This window comes from Otolemur garnettii, unplaced genomic scaffold, assembly GCF_000181295.1.
Source record: "Otolemur garnettii isolate 467f Iridium unplaced genomic scaffold, OtoGar3 scaffold00053, whole genome shotgun sequence".
Taxonomy (NCBI): Eukaryota; Metazoa; Chordata; class Mammalia; order Primates; family Galagidae; genus Otolemur; species Otolemur garnettii.
In genome coordinates this window covers 7477728-7497353 of record NW_003852448.1, presented here as the reverse complement: position 1 = coordinate 7497353, position 19626 = coordinate 7477728, and the positions used below count along the sequence as shown (strand labels likewise).

Below are 19626 nucleotides of genomic sequence, written 5' to 3'. Positions count from 1 at the left end.
CGGGGCGCGGGGTCGGAAGCCCGCGCACGTCCCAGAGGCGCAGCGCGCCGTCATGCGAGGCCGTGTAGAGCACCTGGCCATGCACCTGCAGGGGGGCGGCCGCTCAGCCTGCGCCCCGCCCCGCCCCGCCCGCACGTCTACTGGGGGCGACGGGGCGGTGGCCTGGCCGGCGCCTACCTGCAGGCAATTGATGACGAAGGCGTGGCCCCGGAACACCCTCTGCAGCTGTCCTGACTGCGCGTCGAAGGCGCGGGCGCAGGCGTCCCCGCTGCCCGTGAACACTGCGGATACACAGGGGGTTTGCTGCAAGTTCCCAGCCCGCCCCTGCTTTCTCCCGGGGGACAGGGAAGGCCGCAAGAGCGGCGCGACCCCGGGCACCCCCAGGACTCTTGGTTTCCTCGTCCCCTCGTCTCACCGGAGAGGCCTAAGACTCAATGGGAAGTAGACAAGTAGTGCCCTGAAAAGAACCAGGGTCACCTTCGTTACCTTGCCACATCCTGCGGGGTCAGAATACCGAAGTCTGCAGATAGCCATTCAGGCAGCCATGCCTTCCACCTTCAGCTGTCCCTCCTGGATACCTTTCAGGCCCAGGAACCCACTCTCATGCCCTCTTTGATGAGCTGCTTCTCTGCGTGGGGTAACCGGTTTGTCTTGGAGGGCCTTCCCCTCCCCCCACCGCCTGAGCAGGCCTCCTCCTGAGATAGACTTGGCTCTGGAAACAAAACCCAGGCCCACCCCGTGAACCCCTAACAGGACACCCTGTCAGGACACCCTGTCGGCCCCCTCCAGGCTCTGCCTCTCTTGGGGCTTTTCCTAAGAGTTTGCCAGCTTTTGCTCTCAGCAGGCACCTGGAGGGTTCACTGGGACACAGATTGCTGGGCCATGACCCAGAGTCTCTAGTTTACCAGGTGAGCCCTGTGAATCTGCATTTCTTTTTCTTTTTTTATAGAGACAGAGTCTCACTTTATTGCCCTTGGTAGAGTGCCCTGGCATCACACAGCTCACAGCCACCTCCAACTCCTGGGCTTAGGCGATTCTCTTGCCTCAGCCTCCCAAGTAGCTGGGACTACAGGCCCCCACCACAACACCCAGCTATTTTTTTCTTGCAGTTTTCTTGCTGGTGCTGGGTTTGAACCCACCACCCTTGGTATATGGGGCCAGTGCCCTACCCACTGAGCCACAGGTACTGCCCTGAGAATTTGCATTTCTAACCGGTTAGAGGTGAGCTACTGCTGCTGGTCAGGGAACTAACCTGAGAATGCTCACCTGAGGTGGGCAGTCCAGGAAGCACCTGGAGGGCAAGGGAACAGGGAGAGGATGGGGAGGAAGGAAGCCATGGGGTGGGGGTCGGGGTAACTACTGTTAATGAACAGGTAACCAATGTGGGCAGCTGGACACAAACCTGCTGGGGGCCCTGGGGAGAAGGTGCAGCCCATCTGGAAGACAGTGATGGGGCTACTTACCCATCAACTCCCACTAGCCATCAGTAAGAGAGCCCCAGCACCACTGGGAGCATTGAACCGCCCCTTGCAGAAGCAACCCAGGGCTCAAAGGCGCATGCAGCGTGAGCCCCCAACCTCCCTCCGGCTGTACCTCCCTGGCCTCCAGTATTTATTCCTTACTCCACTTCCCTCCTTCCTTGCCTATTCCTAGCCTTTCTGTTAAAACTGCAGGGTGACTGTAGCCCTGAAAGGGAAGTGTCATTTCTGAATCTCTCAAGCTCTTTTGTTGCCTTTCCCTGGAAAACTCAGAGGTGGACATGGCCCTAGTTGGCAAAGACCAAGGAGACTCTGTTCAGCTGCAGGTGCAGTGCCAGCTGCTGCCAGGAGAGGCGCTCTAGGCAGCTGCCATCAGGAGCCTGAGAGTGGACTGTTCATGTTCAATTAGAGGTCCCATATGGACAGCATCCTAATCACACTTGCAAGGTTGCTTGCAGGAAGGAAGGAAGAAAACTAACCGCCCTGTGTCAGATGCTAAACCTCGAGGGCACGCCAGGCTCTGTTTTCAGAACTCCATATTCTATCTCCATCTACCATAGCTGTGAATCTTGTCATCCTGTCTCCTCCCTCCCAGGGGTAGGGACACACCCTGAGGCCCAGCTACCTGGGAGCTCAAATAGAGGGGGAAGGGAGGGGCAATGGCACAGCATGAAGTTGGGGAAAGTTCTGGAAAAAGAAACCTGAGAGCCACAATCCTGAGGAGTATGGTGAGGTTGGGAGTTGTTCCCCCTACATCTGTTTTCTGGCTGTCTGGTGTGTAAATGAGTTGAGCAAGCCACACGGAGCTGGCAAGGCCCAGGTGTGTTACAATTTGAGATCAGCCTGTTGCCTGCCCAACAAGTCACTTTTTCTTTCCAAAATAACTCTGACTCAGTCTTGGTGGCAATGTCCTCAGGTAAAAGACTTGATGATTCAGTCTCTCTTGCAGACAGAGTGGTCAGAGAGGTATGCAGAAGCCGTGGAGTGAGGCTTCCAGGAAAGACCTTAAAGGGGCCAAATCAACCAGACGATGCATTCTTTTGTCCTTTCCTCCTTTTCTTCCTGCCGGCTTAAAACATGAAAAGATGGCTGGAGTTCCAGCAGCTGTCTTGAACCATGAGGCTCTTTTAAAGGTAGAAGATATGTGCTGGGGATGATGAAGCAAAATCACAGAAGGAATCTGGGCTCCTCATGACCTTGTAGAGCCACCTATTCCTGCTTAGACTGCCAGCCTCTGACATCCTTCTACCTGAGAGAAAAATAAACCACTACTCATTTAAACCACTGTTACATGGATATTTCTCATCTGTAGTCAAACCAAGGGCCAACTGAAGCCAAGTCCTCAAGTCTGGCTGGATTAAGTGGGTGTTACTGTCTCACCTGGAATATCAGAATGAATCTTTGATATGTGCTTTTGACCCTATAGCCTCCAAACACTCAGGTCTTGTCATGTTCTTTTAGAGTACTTTTTTTAGACAGAGCCTCAAGCTGTCACTCTGGGTAGAGTGCAGTGGCATCACAGCTCACAGAAAGCTCCAACTCCTGGGCTCAAGCGATCTCCTACCTCCGCCTCCCAAGTAGCTGGGACCACAGGCACCTGCCACAATGCCTGGCTTTTTTTTTTTTTTTTTTTTTGGTTGCAGCCATCATTGTTGTTTGGCGGGCCCAGGCTAGATTTGAACCTGCCAGCTCAGGTGTATGCGGCTGGCATCTTAGCCACTTGAGCCACAGGCGCCGAGCCAGAGTAAGTATTTTTTTGGGGGGGAAGGGGCAAACCCTTACTTGGACCTTCTTTGGAAAAGCGCTAGAGGAGAAGGTTCATGGAGAAGGAACAGCTGCCGCCATTGGGAACAGCAGCTGCAAATCCCAAATGGCAGCAGAGGCTCGTTGGGGGAAAAGCAGTGGACAGTAAGGAGGTGGAGAGTTAGAGCCAGGATATGGGTGGGAGTGGTGGTGGCAAGGTGAGCAGGCCAGAGCAGAGAGGGCAGTGCTGGGACAGGTCACTTACAGGTGCCCGCATGGTACTTGAGGGTGCTCACACTGTGTCTGTGGGCCGCGAATGTGCACACGTGCTCCCCTGTATCTGCCAGCCAGCACTTGACAGTCCTGTCCGCACTGCCCGAGTAAATGAGCCGGTTCACGAGCTGGGAGGAGGGACAAGGAGGGTTGGCCCACCTCAGGGCACTGCAGGCCTGCAGCACGGGTGGCTCGGAAGTCCCCAGACCTATCTCTGTAACAGGTGCAAGTGCACATGCCGGTATCAGGGGTTAAATTGGGGATGAGCCAGAGTGACCCTGCCCCAGGGCCCACCCAATCACTCATCAGCACCCCCAAACAGGCAACACCTCCTTTCCTCGAGGTCAGGGGGCAAGTGGGCTGCCCAGCAGACCGGCCACCAGTCCTCACTTTGTCCTGGCCGAGACTCTGGCTCTCTGCCCCTCTGCTGCTGCGCCCGTGGAGGACATTGACAGCCCCTTCCTCCAGTGCACAAAAGGGTTGCAGATACAGCGTGAACAACCTCCATCATTCACTTCTACTGACTGGTTGTGAAAAGGGGTCCAGGAAATAAGCTTCTGCACAGGCTTCTGCTTGCAGAAGAACAGACCGGAGAGAGAATGTCTGGGGAGAGTGGGAGGCGGGCTTCTGCTGGGCTGCAGCTGGCCACCAGGGGCTCTGCACACAGGCTCTCCCCAGCCACTGAAGCTTCTCCATTTCATAGGAGGTAAGGACGGGGGCCCTCGCCAAGATGAACATGAGTACCAGCCCCAGACTAAATACTACCCTGTCAAGAGTATTCCCAGCCAGCACTTCTGGTCAGCAAAGCCAGGGACGGGCAGGCTCCTCAGTGCAGTGACCTGGTGCAGTGGCACAGGAGACAGCAGCAGTCTGTAATCTCCAAGAGGCCACCAGAGGACCACTGCTGGGGGCCCAGGACCCAGGATTTGGGAGATGAGGCACACAGGGCTTTTCTCTTACAGACAGCAGGCAACAGCCCAGGGTCAGTCCCTACTGGCTACCGGCATCCTGAACTCCTCCCTCCTAACCTGCCCATCACAGCCAAACTCGGGGCCACTTTCCACTTCAGTTCCCATGGCCAACTCAATTCCCCCTTATTATGTCTCTATCAAATCCCAACCAACAGGGCTCCAACTAGCCCAGCTCATCTTTTCTTTCTATCCTGGGCATAGGTAGCACACAGGGACTCCCAATCACAAAGGCTCAGTGCTCTGGGTCCCAGCAGTATCCTGAATGTGGGGTCGAGAGGACCTTTCCTCTACACCCAGCTTAAGGGTCCTTTAGTTCTGACATTCCTTTAAAAGCTGCACAAAGGATTACGGAGTGACTCAGCAGTTACCCTCCCAGGTCCCTCCCTGTGAGGACTGAGGCAGGTTGTGCTGGATGCTGGCAGACCACCCATAACAGCTGGCAGATGGAAGCAGCCCATCCATCCTCCAGTGATTGGTAAGCGAAATATACTCTCTACAGCTGATGGAATATTAATTAGCCATAAAGGAAAGAAATCCTGTGTGAGCTATACTGTGAAGAACCCTGAGGCCAATGTGCTTGGTGAAATAAGCCAGACACAAAAAGACAATTACTGGTTGGTTCCACTCCTAGGCCTAGAGGCTCAAATTCACAGAGATGGGGGTAGAACGGTGGGTGTTAGGGGCTAGGGAAGTGAGACTCTGTCTCAAAAAAAGTATTGTTTAAATGGACTTCAGAAAAGTCACAGTTGATCCTTTGGATATCCCAGCTGACTTGGTAACAAAAATCAGCAAGTTGCACTTCTAGACAACCTGACTCTGGTGGTGATCGCCAACAAGAGGGCAGAAGAAAGGGAACAGATGCCTCTACCCTGTGGGGGGCAGGGGCAGAAGGGAGTGGGGACCCCTGGCCCCAGAAGTCCTGCTTCCCAGATCCACCAGTAGGGCCGGCCTACTGCCCTCACTCCCCGGGGCTTCCTGTCCCTCTGTGATGATGAGGACAGTGTGAGAAATTTCCCATCACTCTGCTCAAATCCAGCTTGTAAGATAGCAAAACTCCAATTTTCGGATTGGTGGCAAGTCATCCTTTGGGGGGTCATGTGGTCCCAAGCCCTCAGTGACTAGCTGCTGATCCTGCTTCTCCAACCTCCGGTCCTGGGTCCACAGCATTCTCCAGAGGTGGATCAGCAGAGGTGGGAAGAGGCACCATCCCCATGTGGTAGGGAGAAAGGGGACCTTAGAAGAGGGCAAGGCCAGACACAATCACATTTCCCAAGGGGTTAAAATGAAGGTGCTAAATTAGAGAAATGCCAGGAAACAAAATAAAGAAACCCTAGATTCTACCTAGAATCTAGAATCCAAAGTGCAGGGAAACTCCTCCTCCTTGGGCCCTGCCACCCTGCCATGAGGCTGACACTCCCTACCCCCAACCAGTCTGTGTGATAGAGGCTTCCCTAATTGATCCAGCGATTGAGTGAAATAGGTGTCACTTAACAGTTAACTAATTAACTGAACAACCAATGAACCAAATACCCTGCCGTGTGCTGAATGTGGTGCCAGCTGCTCTTTACGCAGAAGCCTGCACAGCCTTTGTGCTGCTGAACCCGTCAGACACCCAGTTTAGGGCACAGTGCCAGCGACAGCTCCCTGCCAGTCCTGAGCCCAAGATGACATGTGAACCAATGTGTTCCTTCAGAATGGACCTCCCAGCTGCCCTAACTCTGACCCAGGGTTCAGCCACATGCTGCAGCCTGCGGCTCCACGGCCAGGCCTGGGCCTCCTCTCCCTCTTCTGACCAGGTGCCCACCAAGCTGGCCAGCAAGATCCTGTCCTCATGGGCTTCCCCACTCCAGGCTCCTCAGACACCCTGACCAGCACCCAGCCCCTGTCAGGGAACAGGAGCCTCTCTCCCTGACTAGACTCCATCCTGGAACTTAGGGTTTACGGCAGGGGGCACCCTCCTGGGAGCATCCTCACATAAGATCATCTTAGACTGAGAACGCTACCCAGAAGCACCCCGCACTGAGCACCCACACACAAAAGAACCCCACCTGAGAGCACATACTGCCCACCCTAGGGGTTGGCCTTGCCCTTGCCTCTCCCAGCCACCCACAGCTCCACTATGTCCGGTGGATACATATGTCCACCCTGGCCTCACCCCAGATCTAGTGCAGGAGACAGACTTCTGCTCTCTGACCACCACCAGAGGTAAGGCTCCGATGCCACTGTCCACCCAGATACCTCCCTAGGCAGCCACCAGGCGTCTGCTGCATCCTTCCTTGCCCTCCTGTTTGTGCCTCTTCCCACCTCGCCAAATCGAAAGGCCTCCACAAGGGTGACCTCACCTCCCAGAACTGGGGGTGCGGGGCTCGCTCCTCATGGCAGCCTCGCCTTTCCCCAGAGCCTCATTCCTCAGTCTCTGCCCTGCCCCCGACACCCTGTCCTGTTCCCACCAGCACCTCCCTCTCCTCTCCAACCCCCTGCTCTTCCCATTAAATTTGCTCTGTGGTTGATTTCAAAGGGAAGAAAAACACATGGGCACACAGCAGAGCCCCTGCCCTCCTGGGTACTTCCTCTTCAGAGGGTCAACATGTGTGCATGCATGCACATAGCTATGAGCACGTGATGTGTGCACACACAGGCAGAGGTGTGGGGTGTACCCATGCGTGTGTGTCCACATCCACACATGAGGTCGGTGCACGTCCTCCTCCGACCTCTCCTTTAGCCTTCTCAGCTGTGCCAGGACCCTCAGGCCCCGCTCTGCTGGATGCGCAGCACTGACACCCACACAGTAACCCTGCAAGGGCACCCAGCCTCGTCAGACACCTTGACCGGCACCCAGCCCAGCCCAGCATTTCTCTAATGGTTTAACACCTGGGGCAGACCCAACCATCATGAGGGAAGGCACCTTCCTTCCCTTCACGCATCTGCTTCCACCTCCCCATAGGACCTGCTCCCTGTCTCCTGTGGTGGTTCCTTTCTGACTCAGCGATGTGAGGGGGTTATGGGCTCCCCCCAGGATGTGTGCCACTGCCGCCCCCCCACCCCCGTCACTAGGCCAGCACAGAGCAGAGACATAGGGATCTCCCTATGTCTCTTTATAAGGGTCTCCCTATCCCTGCTGCCCATGGAGCACCCTGCCCCCCGCAGGACTCCATGGAAAGAAGGAGGCCCTTGAAATCCCCAGCACTGCCTATGCCCTTTGCAGGGACTTTGGGAGATGGGGAGGGCTGTCAGCACCAGCACCTTACAGATGAGGACACTGAGGCCCGGGGCATGTATCCCCTGAAACCTGCCTCTTGGCACACACTATCATGAGTTCAAGGCACATGGAAAACAACAGACCAGGAAGTGTTCTCTGACCTTCTTTTCCTGAAGCAGGAGACAAATTCCCTGTCCCAGGAGGAAAGAAGCAGAGACGTTCTCAGCAGAGACAGGGAGCTGCTGAGGGTGAGGGACGACTGCACAGACAGGCCCATTAAACTGACCCTGACCCAGGAGTCCCTTCTCTAGCTGACTGCCCCAGCCGGGCTCCTTTGTCTTGTCACACATCCACAATTTACTCTTTGTCCACCTACACTGGTGCTGGTTCTCCTGTGATGGCCCCTATGGGTGGAAAAATGTAAATGCTTTTCTCTTGTTAATCTGCTTCACATGGACTCAGATTTCAGGCCCAACTGGAGACCTTCAGAGGGCAGAAGGGACATCTGCCTCTCTGGGAGTGTGACCAATGATGCTGGGATTAGAGACCAGGCCTACCCAGCTCCCGCCTTGCCAGTCCCTGAGTCCCCCAGCAGGACTTGAGATGGAACAATGGGATATGTGTAGCCCACTCAGCACCACCAGGCTCTGGTGCTCCTGGGCTCACAAAGGGGCCAGAGGTCACCCGGCAAGACAAAAAAAGCCCTTCCCTACCCTACTGGTCCTGGAGCCCCAGAGCTGCCTTTAGCCCCAGAATCCCACACAGGGCCTCCAGTGGACGCAGCACAGGAAAACCAGTGCCAGGGTACCCGCTCGAGACGGCCCCACACTCAGCCCCTGTTGCCCAGAGCCCGCCCCTTTGCTTTGCCTGTGGCCTCACTGCCCAGAACATCAGGCTGCCAAGCAATGTGTCCCACCCTTTGAGCTGCAATGTGGGAGCTGGCCTGGGTCCAAGCCAGGGACACTCAGATCCTAACATGCCTGGCAGGGACCCCAGCCAGGCACACCCACTAGATCCTTAATAACAACTGCAGCAAAGACCGCAATGCTCGTGAAGGCCCATCCATCTTCCACCAAGTCACCAAATCCTCACAAACCTCTGATGGGGGCAATTTCGTAAGCACAATCCCTAATCCAAAACCCTGGGGCTGGTGTGTTTCAGGATGTTTTAGATTTTACAAACACATTCATGTGTCCACAGTACAGGTATGAGAGTTCCTGTGAGGCGAGAAAATCAAACTACAAACAGTCTCCTACCTGCTCAGTGCAAAGGAGTTTTGGTGCCACACTTAAGAAAAAAACGTTTTATGTTTTGGAACGTTTTTAGATTTAGGCATTCTGGAGAGGGGGTTGTGGGTGTGTAATCCTCACCATACACCTGAGGAAAGTAAGGTGGTGGTGCCAGGGCAGCAGCCCCACCTCCCACAGGGCCATTCTACTACAGAGCCACATGCTGAATAAATCCCAAGGTGGGGACACTTTCCAGACCCTAGGCCTGAAGACAGAGTCCAGGAAGCTGCCAGTCCTCAGCAGTGCAAAGACCAACACAGGAGAACAGCCAACACCTGCCCTGGGCTCCTCAGGAGGGTCTGGCCCTGCCCTGCAGAGCCAGAAGCCGGGTGTGGGGGGCTGAACTGTGTTAGCCCCACTCTCCATACTTATGAATCTGACTTTAGTTGACATAGGGTCTTAAAGGGGCATTAAAGTTACAATAAGATCACTTGGGAAGGCCTAATCCAATCTGAGTCATGTCCTTATAAAAAGCAATTAGGACACAGATACACACAGAGGGACGACAATGTGAGGACACAGGGAGAAGATGGCCATCCTCAAGCCCAGGAGAGAGGCCTCAGGAGGGACCGATCCTGCCAGACATCCTGATCTTGTGCTTCCAGCCGGTAGGACTAGGAGACCATCAGTGTCTGTTGTTCAGGGCCCCACTCTGTGGTGCTTTGTTACACAGCAGACCTAACTAATACACTGGGCAGGGTGGCAGCTCAGAGGATGACCTGGGACTCCCCTGGAAGCTGGGTGGCAGCCAGGGCACTCTCACCTCCAGACAGATGACGGAGCCCTGGTGCTCCCGGAACACCCGAAGCTGCTCCCCACTCAGGATGTCCCAGGTGCGGACGGTGGCATCAGTGCTGCCCGTGAAGGCTGTGTGGCTGGGTGTGTCCAACACAAGGCACAGCACTGCACCTGTATGGCCCCGCAGCGTCTGGTGGCAGCAGCCACTGGCCACCTGCCACACCTTGGCCGTGCCATCTGTGCTGCCTGTCACCAGGAGGCCCCCAGCCACAGCGTCCTCTGAGCAGGGAGCACCAGGGAGTTCCCAGGGCGCAGAGTAGGCTAGAGTTAGCACGCAGTTACGGTGGCCTCGGAACTCCCGGGACATCTGCTCCTTCTCCACGCTCCAGACACGAGCAGTCCGGTCATAGGAGCTGCTGAAGAGCTGGTTGTTGGCAACCAGGATCCTGGATGCAAGAGGGGAAGCGTCAGGGGTCAGAACACAGGGGCTTCCAGACCCCATGTGGCCTCCCTATGAGTAGGGAGCTGGAACTCCCTACCATAGTTGGAATAGCTTGTCCTTTCTTCTTCTGGTCACCACTCTCACCTTCTAAAGTCCAACTGAAATGACCTCCGGATCCAGGAAGTTACCCCAGCCCCCCATACTTACCCTCTTCATCCGGCCTGTACCTACAGAGGGACCAGCTCAGACAGTCAATCCTTCCCACACTCTACCACAGCTACTGCTCCATGAACAGCATGGAAGGAGGGGTCAGCAGTGGGGAGCCTGGGTGGGAGTGCTCAGGGCTTTCAGGCTAAAAAGGGAAAGTCCAGGGCAAAGGGAACAGGGCAGATTCAAAGAGAGCCCTAAGAGGTAGAGGCATGAGGAATGCCCAGAGGTGCCCACGGTGACTTCTGGGGGCACAGTTGGGGATGAAGTCACAGCAGGTGTGGGGAGGTTGCTTGCTGTCAAATCTCACAACGAACCCCTCATGGGCTGACATTTGTGGGTGACACTCTAGCTCCAGTCACCATCAGGGTTTTAGCCCTAATGGGGTTCAGGCACACAACTGCGCCCAAGGACCCCCAAGAATTCAGGCTAGGGGAGCAAAGAGGGTCTGTCCATTCAGTGGAATTTGCCAACCCTGGGGGACCAAGGCTTCTTCACAGTGAATATTCACAACTCTTTTTTTTTTTTGAGACGGAGCCTCAAGCTATCCCCCTGGGTAGAGTGCCATGGCATCACGCTCACAGCAACCTCCAACTCCTGGGCTCAAGCGAGTCTCCTGCCTTAGCCTCCCAAGTAGCTGGGACTACAGGCGCCCGCCACAACACTTGGCCATTTTTTGGTTGCAGCCATCATTGTTGTTTGGCGGGCCCGGGCTGGGGATTCGAACCCGCCACCTTAGGTGTATGTGGCTGGCGCCCCAGCCGCTTGAGCCACAGGCACCAAGCCAATATTCACAACTCTTACACTCATTTTATGAAAGCTAAGAACTTCTCCCCAGGGAAACACAACCCAGGGCCTGTTCACACATTCTTTTATTTTTTGAGACAGAGTCCCACCCCCATGTACGGTGCCGTGGCATCACAGCTCACAGCAACCTCAAACTCTTGGGCTTAAGTGATTCTCTTGCCTCAGCCTCCCAAGTAGCTGGGACTACAGGTGCCTGCCACCACACCTGGCTATTTTTTAGTTGTAGTTATCATTGTTTGCCAGTCGCAGGCTGGGTTCAAACCCATCAGCTCTGGTGTATGCGGCTGGTGCCCTAGCTGCTGAGCTACATGCACCGAGCCATGTTCACACACTCTCATCAAGAAGCTCTGTGCCCTCAGGAGGGGAGGCCACAGATGGCTGAGGCCCAGGCATCAGTGCCAGTGGGGGGATCAGGACCATGGCCGGCCTGGTGGCTCCCTCTTAGGAGACCTTGCCAGAGCCCAGTGTGGACAAGGGACAAGCCTGCTGCCTCTCACCTCTGCAGGGTCCTCAGACAGTCATCCTCATTTCCTGCAAGTCACCTGATGACACAGATGTCACTAAAATACCAACTCTCTCTTCTGACCAGCTTCTTCTCTGACACCCAAATTTCCACGAGATAAGTATTTTTAAAGGAAAGTAACTCTTGCTGGGAATGGTGCAGGATGGGGAGGCCATGGGGCCTGGAGGAGGGAGGGTCCTGCCTGAGTGTGGCCTGGCATGAAAAGGCAGGAAGGCCAGACCCTGGAGCGACAGCACACCCGGCCCAGCTCTGAAAGCACTGGGAGAAGTGAGTTTCACAGCCTCCTGGGGTCCCACACATTTGTGATCATAGTTACTTAGTCATGCAAATGTCTGCCCAGATCTATGGGCCTAGAACAGCCACCAGTAGAAAATAATGAATATGTATACAGATTGAGTGTGTGTGTATGTGGCATGTGCACATGTGTGACTGTGTTTGTGTGTATGTGTATCTCTCTGCAGGCGTGTGAGAGAAGTGGAGGAAGGGTAAAGCGGCTGGCAGGACGAGGCCAGTGGAGCCCTGAGCCTTGTGGCCTTCCCTAGCCCCTTCTCTACCACCTTGTCAGCCTGCAGGCAGGTACTCCTGTGGCCGTGGGGGACAAAGACCTGGCTCTCTGCTTGGTACCTCCAGATTCCACTCACTGAATCTGTAGGTTTTTGTGTTTTTCTCCCTAGAGACATGAGTATGTTTCTTGGCCTGTTGGTTAACTGTCCCGGCTGCAGCACCTGCTCCTCCAGGGCGTTGGGATGAGGAGTCCAGCCCACCTTTTCCACCCATCAGCCCATGAAGCCGGTCAGTCCCATCAAAGCTTGCATGGCAGCGTCCCTTCCAGAGGGGCATATCTTTTCCTCTCTGCTCTCCAAGTGCCACATGGCCCTTCCCTTTCTGGGATCAGCCTCCCAGGCAGCGCCCTCCTGTGAATGAACCTACAAGGGGGCCCCGATGCCCCCTGCAGCAGACATTTCCTCAGGAGTCTGAGGTGACCAGCACAAGTTATATAAAACTGTCAAACTGGGCCAGGCGCAGTGGCTCACACCTATAATCCTAGCATTTGGGAGATGGAGGCGGGTGGATTGCCTCAGCTCATTGATTAGAGACCAGCCCAAGCCAGCCTGTCTCTAAAAATAGCCAGGCATTGTGGCGGCTGCCTGTAGTCCCAGCTATTCAAGAGGCTGATGCAAGAGAATGGCTTAAGCCCAGTGAGTTTGAGGTTGCTATGAGCTATGATGCCACAGCACTCTACCAAGGGCAACAGAGTGAGACTCTGTCTCCTCCCCACCCCCCAAAAAACTGTCAAACTAATCTGATCAGCAAAGAAGTTTCCATTGCTCAGCTTAGACTCAAATTCAATAAGGAAAAGAAAAGTTAGAACCTTCTTGGAAAGAAGGGGGTGGGGTATTTCCAACAGCCCCACAGAAAAAAGAGGTTTAAAAACATCCTCTACTCCTTCTTTGGAACAACCCCTCCCATCCCCTCCAAGCACCTGGGTCTACAGCCTGGTGTCCATCCAGCAGGTTCCTCTGGGATATGTCCCACCAGAAGGAGCTATGGGCACCAGTGCCTCTGCCTGCCCCTGGCAGGGGCAATTGTGCCTCCAGTGGGAAGCCCCCAGACCCAGCTGGGTGTCCCAGCCCGTGCCCCACCCAACCCCCATCCCACCTGTATCTGGGCAGTGGGCACTCTGCCGTCTTCCTTGGCTGTGTGCTAGGACACCTCCTCAAGTGTCCATGTTTTGACCTCCCCAAGAACCTAAGGTCTTCCAGGGCAGGAGCCCCACATCTCTGTCTCCCAGGGACCTAGGCCGACCTGTTCACAATGGACGTGTGTCCTCGGTACACCTGCAGACACTGCCCGGTCAGCACGTCCCATCTCCTGATGGTACAGTCCGCACTGCATGTGAAGGCAGCTTCGTCCTCCAGCTGGCAGAAGGTCACATAGCTTTCGTGCCCTGTGGGGTGCGGGGGGGGGGGGCAGTGTGTGAGCACAGCAGAGACACCAGCACTGAACTCTTGGAAAGGGGAGAAGGCAGAGGGAGGGAGATGAGCCTGATGACCAGTCCTCGTTAAAGGACTTCCGTCAGGGAGATTCTCGGGAGGTGTGGGGGGTCAGGAGCAAGCCCCGAGCCCTCTGCCCCACCTCCCACCCTCTCCCTCCTGCTCCTCCTTCACCATCACCTTTTAGTCTCCTTCCACCTGTTCAGCTGGTGGGTTCAACACACCCAACATCACCGAAGCAGGGAGCAGAGGGGCCAAGGGTGCCAAGTCCCTCCTTGCCTCATGCCCTACGTCACCAGGTGACACGCAGACTGAGAGGCAGTGGCAGCCACCCAGGGGATGCTGGCTTTTTCTTAGGTCTGGGGAAAGATACTGTGATAGGTGGAATAACAGCCCCCAAAGATGTCAGGTCAATGTTACCTCCCTAGCAGATGTGACTAAGCTGCGGCTCTTGATTGGGCAAGATTATCCTTAATTACCCAGCTGGGCCTCAAATGCAATCACGAATGTCTTTGTGAGAGAAGAGACGGGGAGATTTGAAGGTGGAGGCAGGGACTGGTGTGGCCATTGCCAAGGAAGAGGCCAGGAACTGACTGTTCCCTCCAGTTTCCAAGGGAGCGTAGCCCTGCTGACACCTTAGCTGTGGCCCAGGGACATAACTGAGGGCTTCTGGCCTCTAGAACTGTGCAGGGGTAACTTCATTTGTTTCAAGGCACAGCAGCCCTGGGGCACTGACAGAGAGATGAGTAAGACACAGTCCTGCCTTCAAAGGGAGCTCCCAGCCCAGCAGCACAGACACTTGGCTGAGTGGCACCAGGGCTTAGCACCCCCGGTGGACAGCAGGTGGGTGCTGAGGAGCTCGGAGGGGTCTAACTGGGGCCTGTGGGGAAGAGGAGCAGTTGGGAGAGCAAATGGCACACACTTGTGCAGGGCAGCTGTCACTGTCACTCTCTCGGGGCCCCTAAGCTAGAAACCAGATGCTTGATGGAAATGGCTGACAAGGCCAAATGTGCCAGGGCTGAGGCCTGAAAGTCTGGGTAGCTGGCACCCAAGTGACCCCCTGGCTGCTAAGGCCCTGACTTATTTCCCACCTTCGAGACCAATGTTCATGTCCCAGCTGTGACTTAACAGCCTTGGAAAAGCCCTCAGGGTCATCTGCAGGTAAGAATGTTTCCACTCAGACGCAACTTCCTTAGCAAAGTGAAGCTGTGTATACAGTTGTCCTCAGCAGCCATGGGGGACTGGGTCCAGGACCCACAGAAGACACCAGATCCACAGATGCTGAAGTCTCTGTGGCATAGAGTTTTCACATACCCTGCACACGTCCTTCTGAATACTCTTAAGTCATGTCTGGATTGCTTATCACCCCGGATACACACATCACTTCAACCTGGGGGATCTGCCATAGTGCTCAGTGAGCAGCAAATTCAAATTTTGCTGTTTGGAACTTTGTGGAATTTTTTCTCCCTGAGTATCTTCCATCTACAGTGGGTAGAACCCATGGATACAGAACCTGGCCATGCCAAAGGCCAACCAGATCTGAGAGGGATTTGGGGACCAGAAAATCAACAAAATCAAAAGAATGTGAGAACAAAGCCATTTTAAAGATGGGAGAACTGATTAATTTAAACATCCACACATTTGGGGGAGGTACTTGATACATTAAGCATTTTGATAGAATTTTAAAATTTCATTTAGATGTCTGGGATCAGGCAGACGGGGATTTAGGATCTCCTGGGTAGTTTCAAGCCAATTCACTTTTTTTTTTTTTTTTTTTTTTGTCTTAAGTTTAAGCTTAGCTTAGTTACTCTTGGAAGAACTCAACTTCCTGGGTTCTAAGAAACAGCGTTAAAAAAAATTTTCAGTCTTCTTGGAGAGCATATACCAGGCCTCTAAGAAAACAATGTTCAAATTAAGTAAACACTTGAAGAAGCTGCAGATTATATTTCCCTTAAAATATACGTCAGCGTGAACATTGAGGGCAAAATGTGTTTGTCAAAGCATAGGCTAGGTTTCTGCCAACCGCAAAGAGTTTACGCAGACTTTAAGATTATCAACAAACTCTCTCTGGGACCAGAACTCTCCCACCCTCCTCACTGCCTCCAGGAGAGTGCAGCACAGACCAAGGCGGACATCTCCCTCCCTGACTCCTCATGACAGCTGGGGACACCAAGGATGGAAGATATGTTGTGGGCACTCACATGCTGGGCACCTGCTGGCCTGTTTGGGTGTCACCCTATGGGACTGACACCAGCTGAGGCCAAGAGAGGCTGACTCAGACCCTCCTTCCCCAAGCCCACAACAATGCAGGAAGGCAAAGTGCAGGGCAGAGTTAGAAATTAAGCCAAGAAAAGCATTTAAAAGCCAATTGTAGCTAGATAGCTGCGGCACTTCTGCTCAGTGGGGCTGGGGACACTGAAGCCCTGAGGTGTAGGACCACTTCATGATGTGTGTAGAACAAGAAAGATATGTACAGATAGAGATTCAACAAAAAGAGAGATTCACAGAAACAAAGACTTGAGAAGAAGAGGCTATAATGAAAGGAAATTAAGTTTTTCAATTTAGAAAAACTCATGTCTGAGCCCGAGCCAGGTGACCCTACACCCTCTGCCCTCTGCAGGGCCTGGCACTGAGCCTGCTGAGGCCTCTGTGGTGGTCAGAGGCTCTGCTGCCGACAGGCCCCCTCCTCTGTGTCTCCACGCACTCACCCCACATCTGAAAACACACCCAAGTGAGTCACAGGTCAAAGCCCTGCCAGCAGAGGGCCCAGGGGACATTTTGGAGCAAGTCCCTCACCAGCGCCACCAACCCCCATCACTTCTATCCCACAGAACACTAGACAGGCCTCCACTGACCCAAGGCTTGCAAGGGCCACCCCAGGGCCAGGGATGGAACCACGCCTGCCACCCACAGAGCCAATTCCCCCATCCTGACCCCGGAGGGAAGAGGGACGGCCCATTGCACCTCCAGGGACCTGCAGTGTTCGGCCTTCTGCTGTTGGAATTGTGCAGAATAAGCAAAAATGTCAAACTCAAAATAAATATTTTCGAAGGGATGAGGAATACAGATAAGATGCAGTTATTATGTTAAAAGAACACACTGAGGCTCCAGGGTTTCCCGCCAAGGTAGCAGCCACACACCCTGTGGACTTTCTGGAAGTTTAAAGTCAAACTGCTCCCCCTACCCCCTCTGTCTCAAAGGGTGGGGGGCAGGGGGCTGCAGTGGGCCCTGGTGCCTTAGACTCAGCATGAAGACCCTGACCCTTTCCCTCCTAAAGTGCTCAGCTTTGGCCAGCAGGGCACTGACTGGGCCAGCCTAACAGCGGCAGGGTGGCAGGGATGGTAACACTTGCTTCGTTTACTTTGCTTGTGGAAAGGGCTGCCAGAGCCACATTTGCAGCTGAGACTTCATCTGCTCCCCCACCCAGTTCCCCTCTTGTTTCCCACACTGCTCTCCCCACCCTGCGACCCAGCTGTCTACATGGACTCAAAGCCGGGGGATGGGGGGGAGTTGTGGTTCCTGGTTCTCCCACTTCTTAATGGATTCAGACAACTGGGAGCCCTGCAGAATCTAGGTCAGGACACTATTCTCCAGCCCCAATCTGTAGGGCTCCTTGGTCTGGCTATGGCCCTTCAACTAGGGTCACAGACCTAGGAGGAAGCCCCTTCCACAGGTAATTCCCCATGCAGTGATGGCATTACCAGTGTCTGGGAGAGATGACAGCTTGCTGGTACCAACAATAGGCACTGTGATGCCCTTATGCTCTGCCCACATTCTGCAGGGTGTCCCTTTACTGGACTCTTCTTACCTGACCCTGACCAAAGGCGCTGCCTAGTGACACATTCTCTGAGCAACCCTGAGGCTGGTGACATCTGGGCCTATAGCACTGAAGGTGTGGCCCTTTTCAACAGACACTGACACAGCCACTGGAGACGGCAACCCCCCACTCTGAACTAAGACCATGCAGCCCTGGCTTCCGGGACTTCTCCAGTGGGACTGGCCCTCCTACGTGGAGCTACCCTCAAGGCTGCCTGCAGCTCCCGTCACTGGTGTGCGACGGGACCTGCTCCTTCCAGCCCAGTCTCCTCCCACTAGCCACCACCCTCCCTGTGGCTCTTTTGCCTTCCTTTCCAAGTCCCAGTCCCCATTGCCAAGTGGGGAACCCCAAGTTTGCCTGCTCACAGAGATTTCTTGCTTGTCAGAAATTCAACTGCACACAGCCCCTAAATCTGCAAGTTCACAGGGGCAGGATTTGAAACTCTCACGTCTCTGATGCCAGCACAGGCGCCTGGCATAGACAGCCTGACAGGCAGGTGATAGGGAGAATGGCCCAGGAGGGAGGCTCACTGGCTCCACACAGGTCCTGCTCTGCCAGTGTGAATGTGGGTAGGTGGCTCTGCTGGTGTGAATGTGAGTAGGTGCACCAGCCTCCTGAGCCTCAGTTTCCTAATCCACAAAATGGGAGGAACAAAGGATTATGAGAAGCAAAAGAGGAAGTGCTTAGAATCTTGTCATGTGTGATGCCCATGAGATCCCGTTAGTGACTCAAAGCTGGCATGATGTAGGTGTGAATGATAAAACAACTGATATGATGTGCTTGTTAACCGATTTAATCACCATCATGACCTCATGAGGCTAGGTGACACTGTTATCATGCCAAATTTATGATTATGAGGGTAGGTTACCCACTGTTATCATGCCTAATTTACAGATGAAAAAATTGAGGCAAATGAAGTTAAGTGACAAGTGGCCTGCCTGCCCTGCCCACTGCTGGCAAGTAGGGGTCATTCTGGCCGGTAGGCACCTCCCTTGCTACAGGCACTCCCCTAGCCCCCCCTCCCCCATGGCACAGGCACCAGGAAATGGGAAAGTGCAGTTTCCACAGAATTAACCCCCTCCAGTCACATTAGAAGATGAGGAAGCTTGTGGAATAGCCACAGTTGGCTATAACTTCTAGGCTAGCTTATAGGAACAGAACAGGACAGGAGCCACCACTTTGGAAAATGTCACTCTTCCTATTGGCCCAATAAAGTGCCCCCAATAAGACATCACTGGATAAAAGGAAGAGGGGCTGGGATAAGAACACCCAAGGAATTCTTCCTTTTACAGAACAATGGGCAGCTATGCCTTCTTTTCCACTGTGAACTCAACCACTGTATTTGAAAGCCAATTCCACATTTAAAAAGTGATGTGTTCACAGAGAGGGAGTCCCTACCCTCCAGTCACGGTCACTCCCCCAGGGCCCCCAAGAACAGCAGCGTGCCACCAAGGGAACCACCTTGAGCTTCCCTTCCATCCCACCGCTCTGCCCAAGACTGGTCCCCTGATTGTTTCTGCTAATGTGAACAGAGCAAGAAGCTCATCTTCAGAGGAAAATCCCTGTATGAGTCACCAATTCAGCCACTGGTCAACCACAGACTTCTATTCAGAGGCGTCTGTGGGCCCAGGGCTGCGTATGCAAGAAGCTAGCACTCAACAGGAGGGCAAAGAGCTCTGGATTGGGAGACCTCAAGGGACCAGTGCTGCCACGTTCAGCAGTGGGGCCAGGGCACAATCTCCCCTACAGAAGGGACCCCAGCAAAAGCAACAGACTCATAGCAGTTAGAAGCCCTTACTACCATCGACCAGCCATGTGACCTCAGTTGGACAAGTCCTGTGACTGCATGGTACCTAAGAGGATGTTAATGACAGAATCCAGCCCATGCAGGGTAGCACCCAGAAAATGCTGAGAACTCTCTACATGTTATAAATTTCCCACTCTCACCTATAAACGGGTGTCAGTTGTAGCTCAGAGTCATGAGGGTTCATCACACAATAATGATGTACATAAATGTACAGTTAAGACATTTTATTGACATTTCATTTCAAAAAAGTCCTACAGGCTCGGCACCTATAGCTCAACCAGCTAAGGCGCCAGCCACGTACACCTAAGGTGGCGGGTTCGAATCCCCAGCCCGGACCC

At 54.2% G+C, this 19626-nt stretch overlaps 1 protein-coding gene across 1 annotated transcript in view; it reads right to left on the bottom strand.

Moving 5' to 3' along the window:
• Positions 1–19626, bottom strand: part of WDR86 (WD repeat domain 86) — a 22268-nt gene that overhangs the window by 368 nt on the left and 2274 nt on the right. The window contains exons 2-6 of the mRNA XM_012806472.1: positions 13477–13618; positions 9717–10137; positions 3487–3622; positions 178–281; positions 7–85 (exon numbers count right to left, since the gene is read on the bottom strand). Coding sequence (XP_012661926.1) covers positions 7–85; positions 178–281; positions 3487–3622; positions 9717–10137; positions 13477–13618 — 882 coding nt within the window. The remainder of the gene's footprint in view (positions 1–6; positions 86–177; positions 282–3486; positions 3623–9716; positions 10138–13476; positions 13619–19626) is intronic.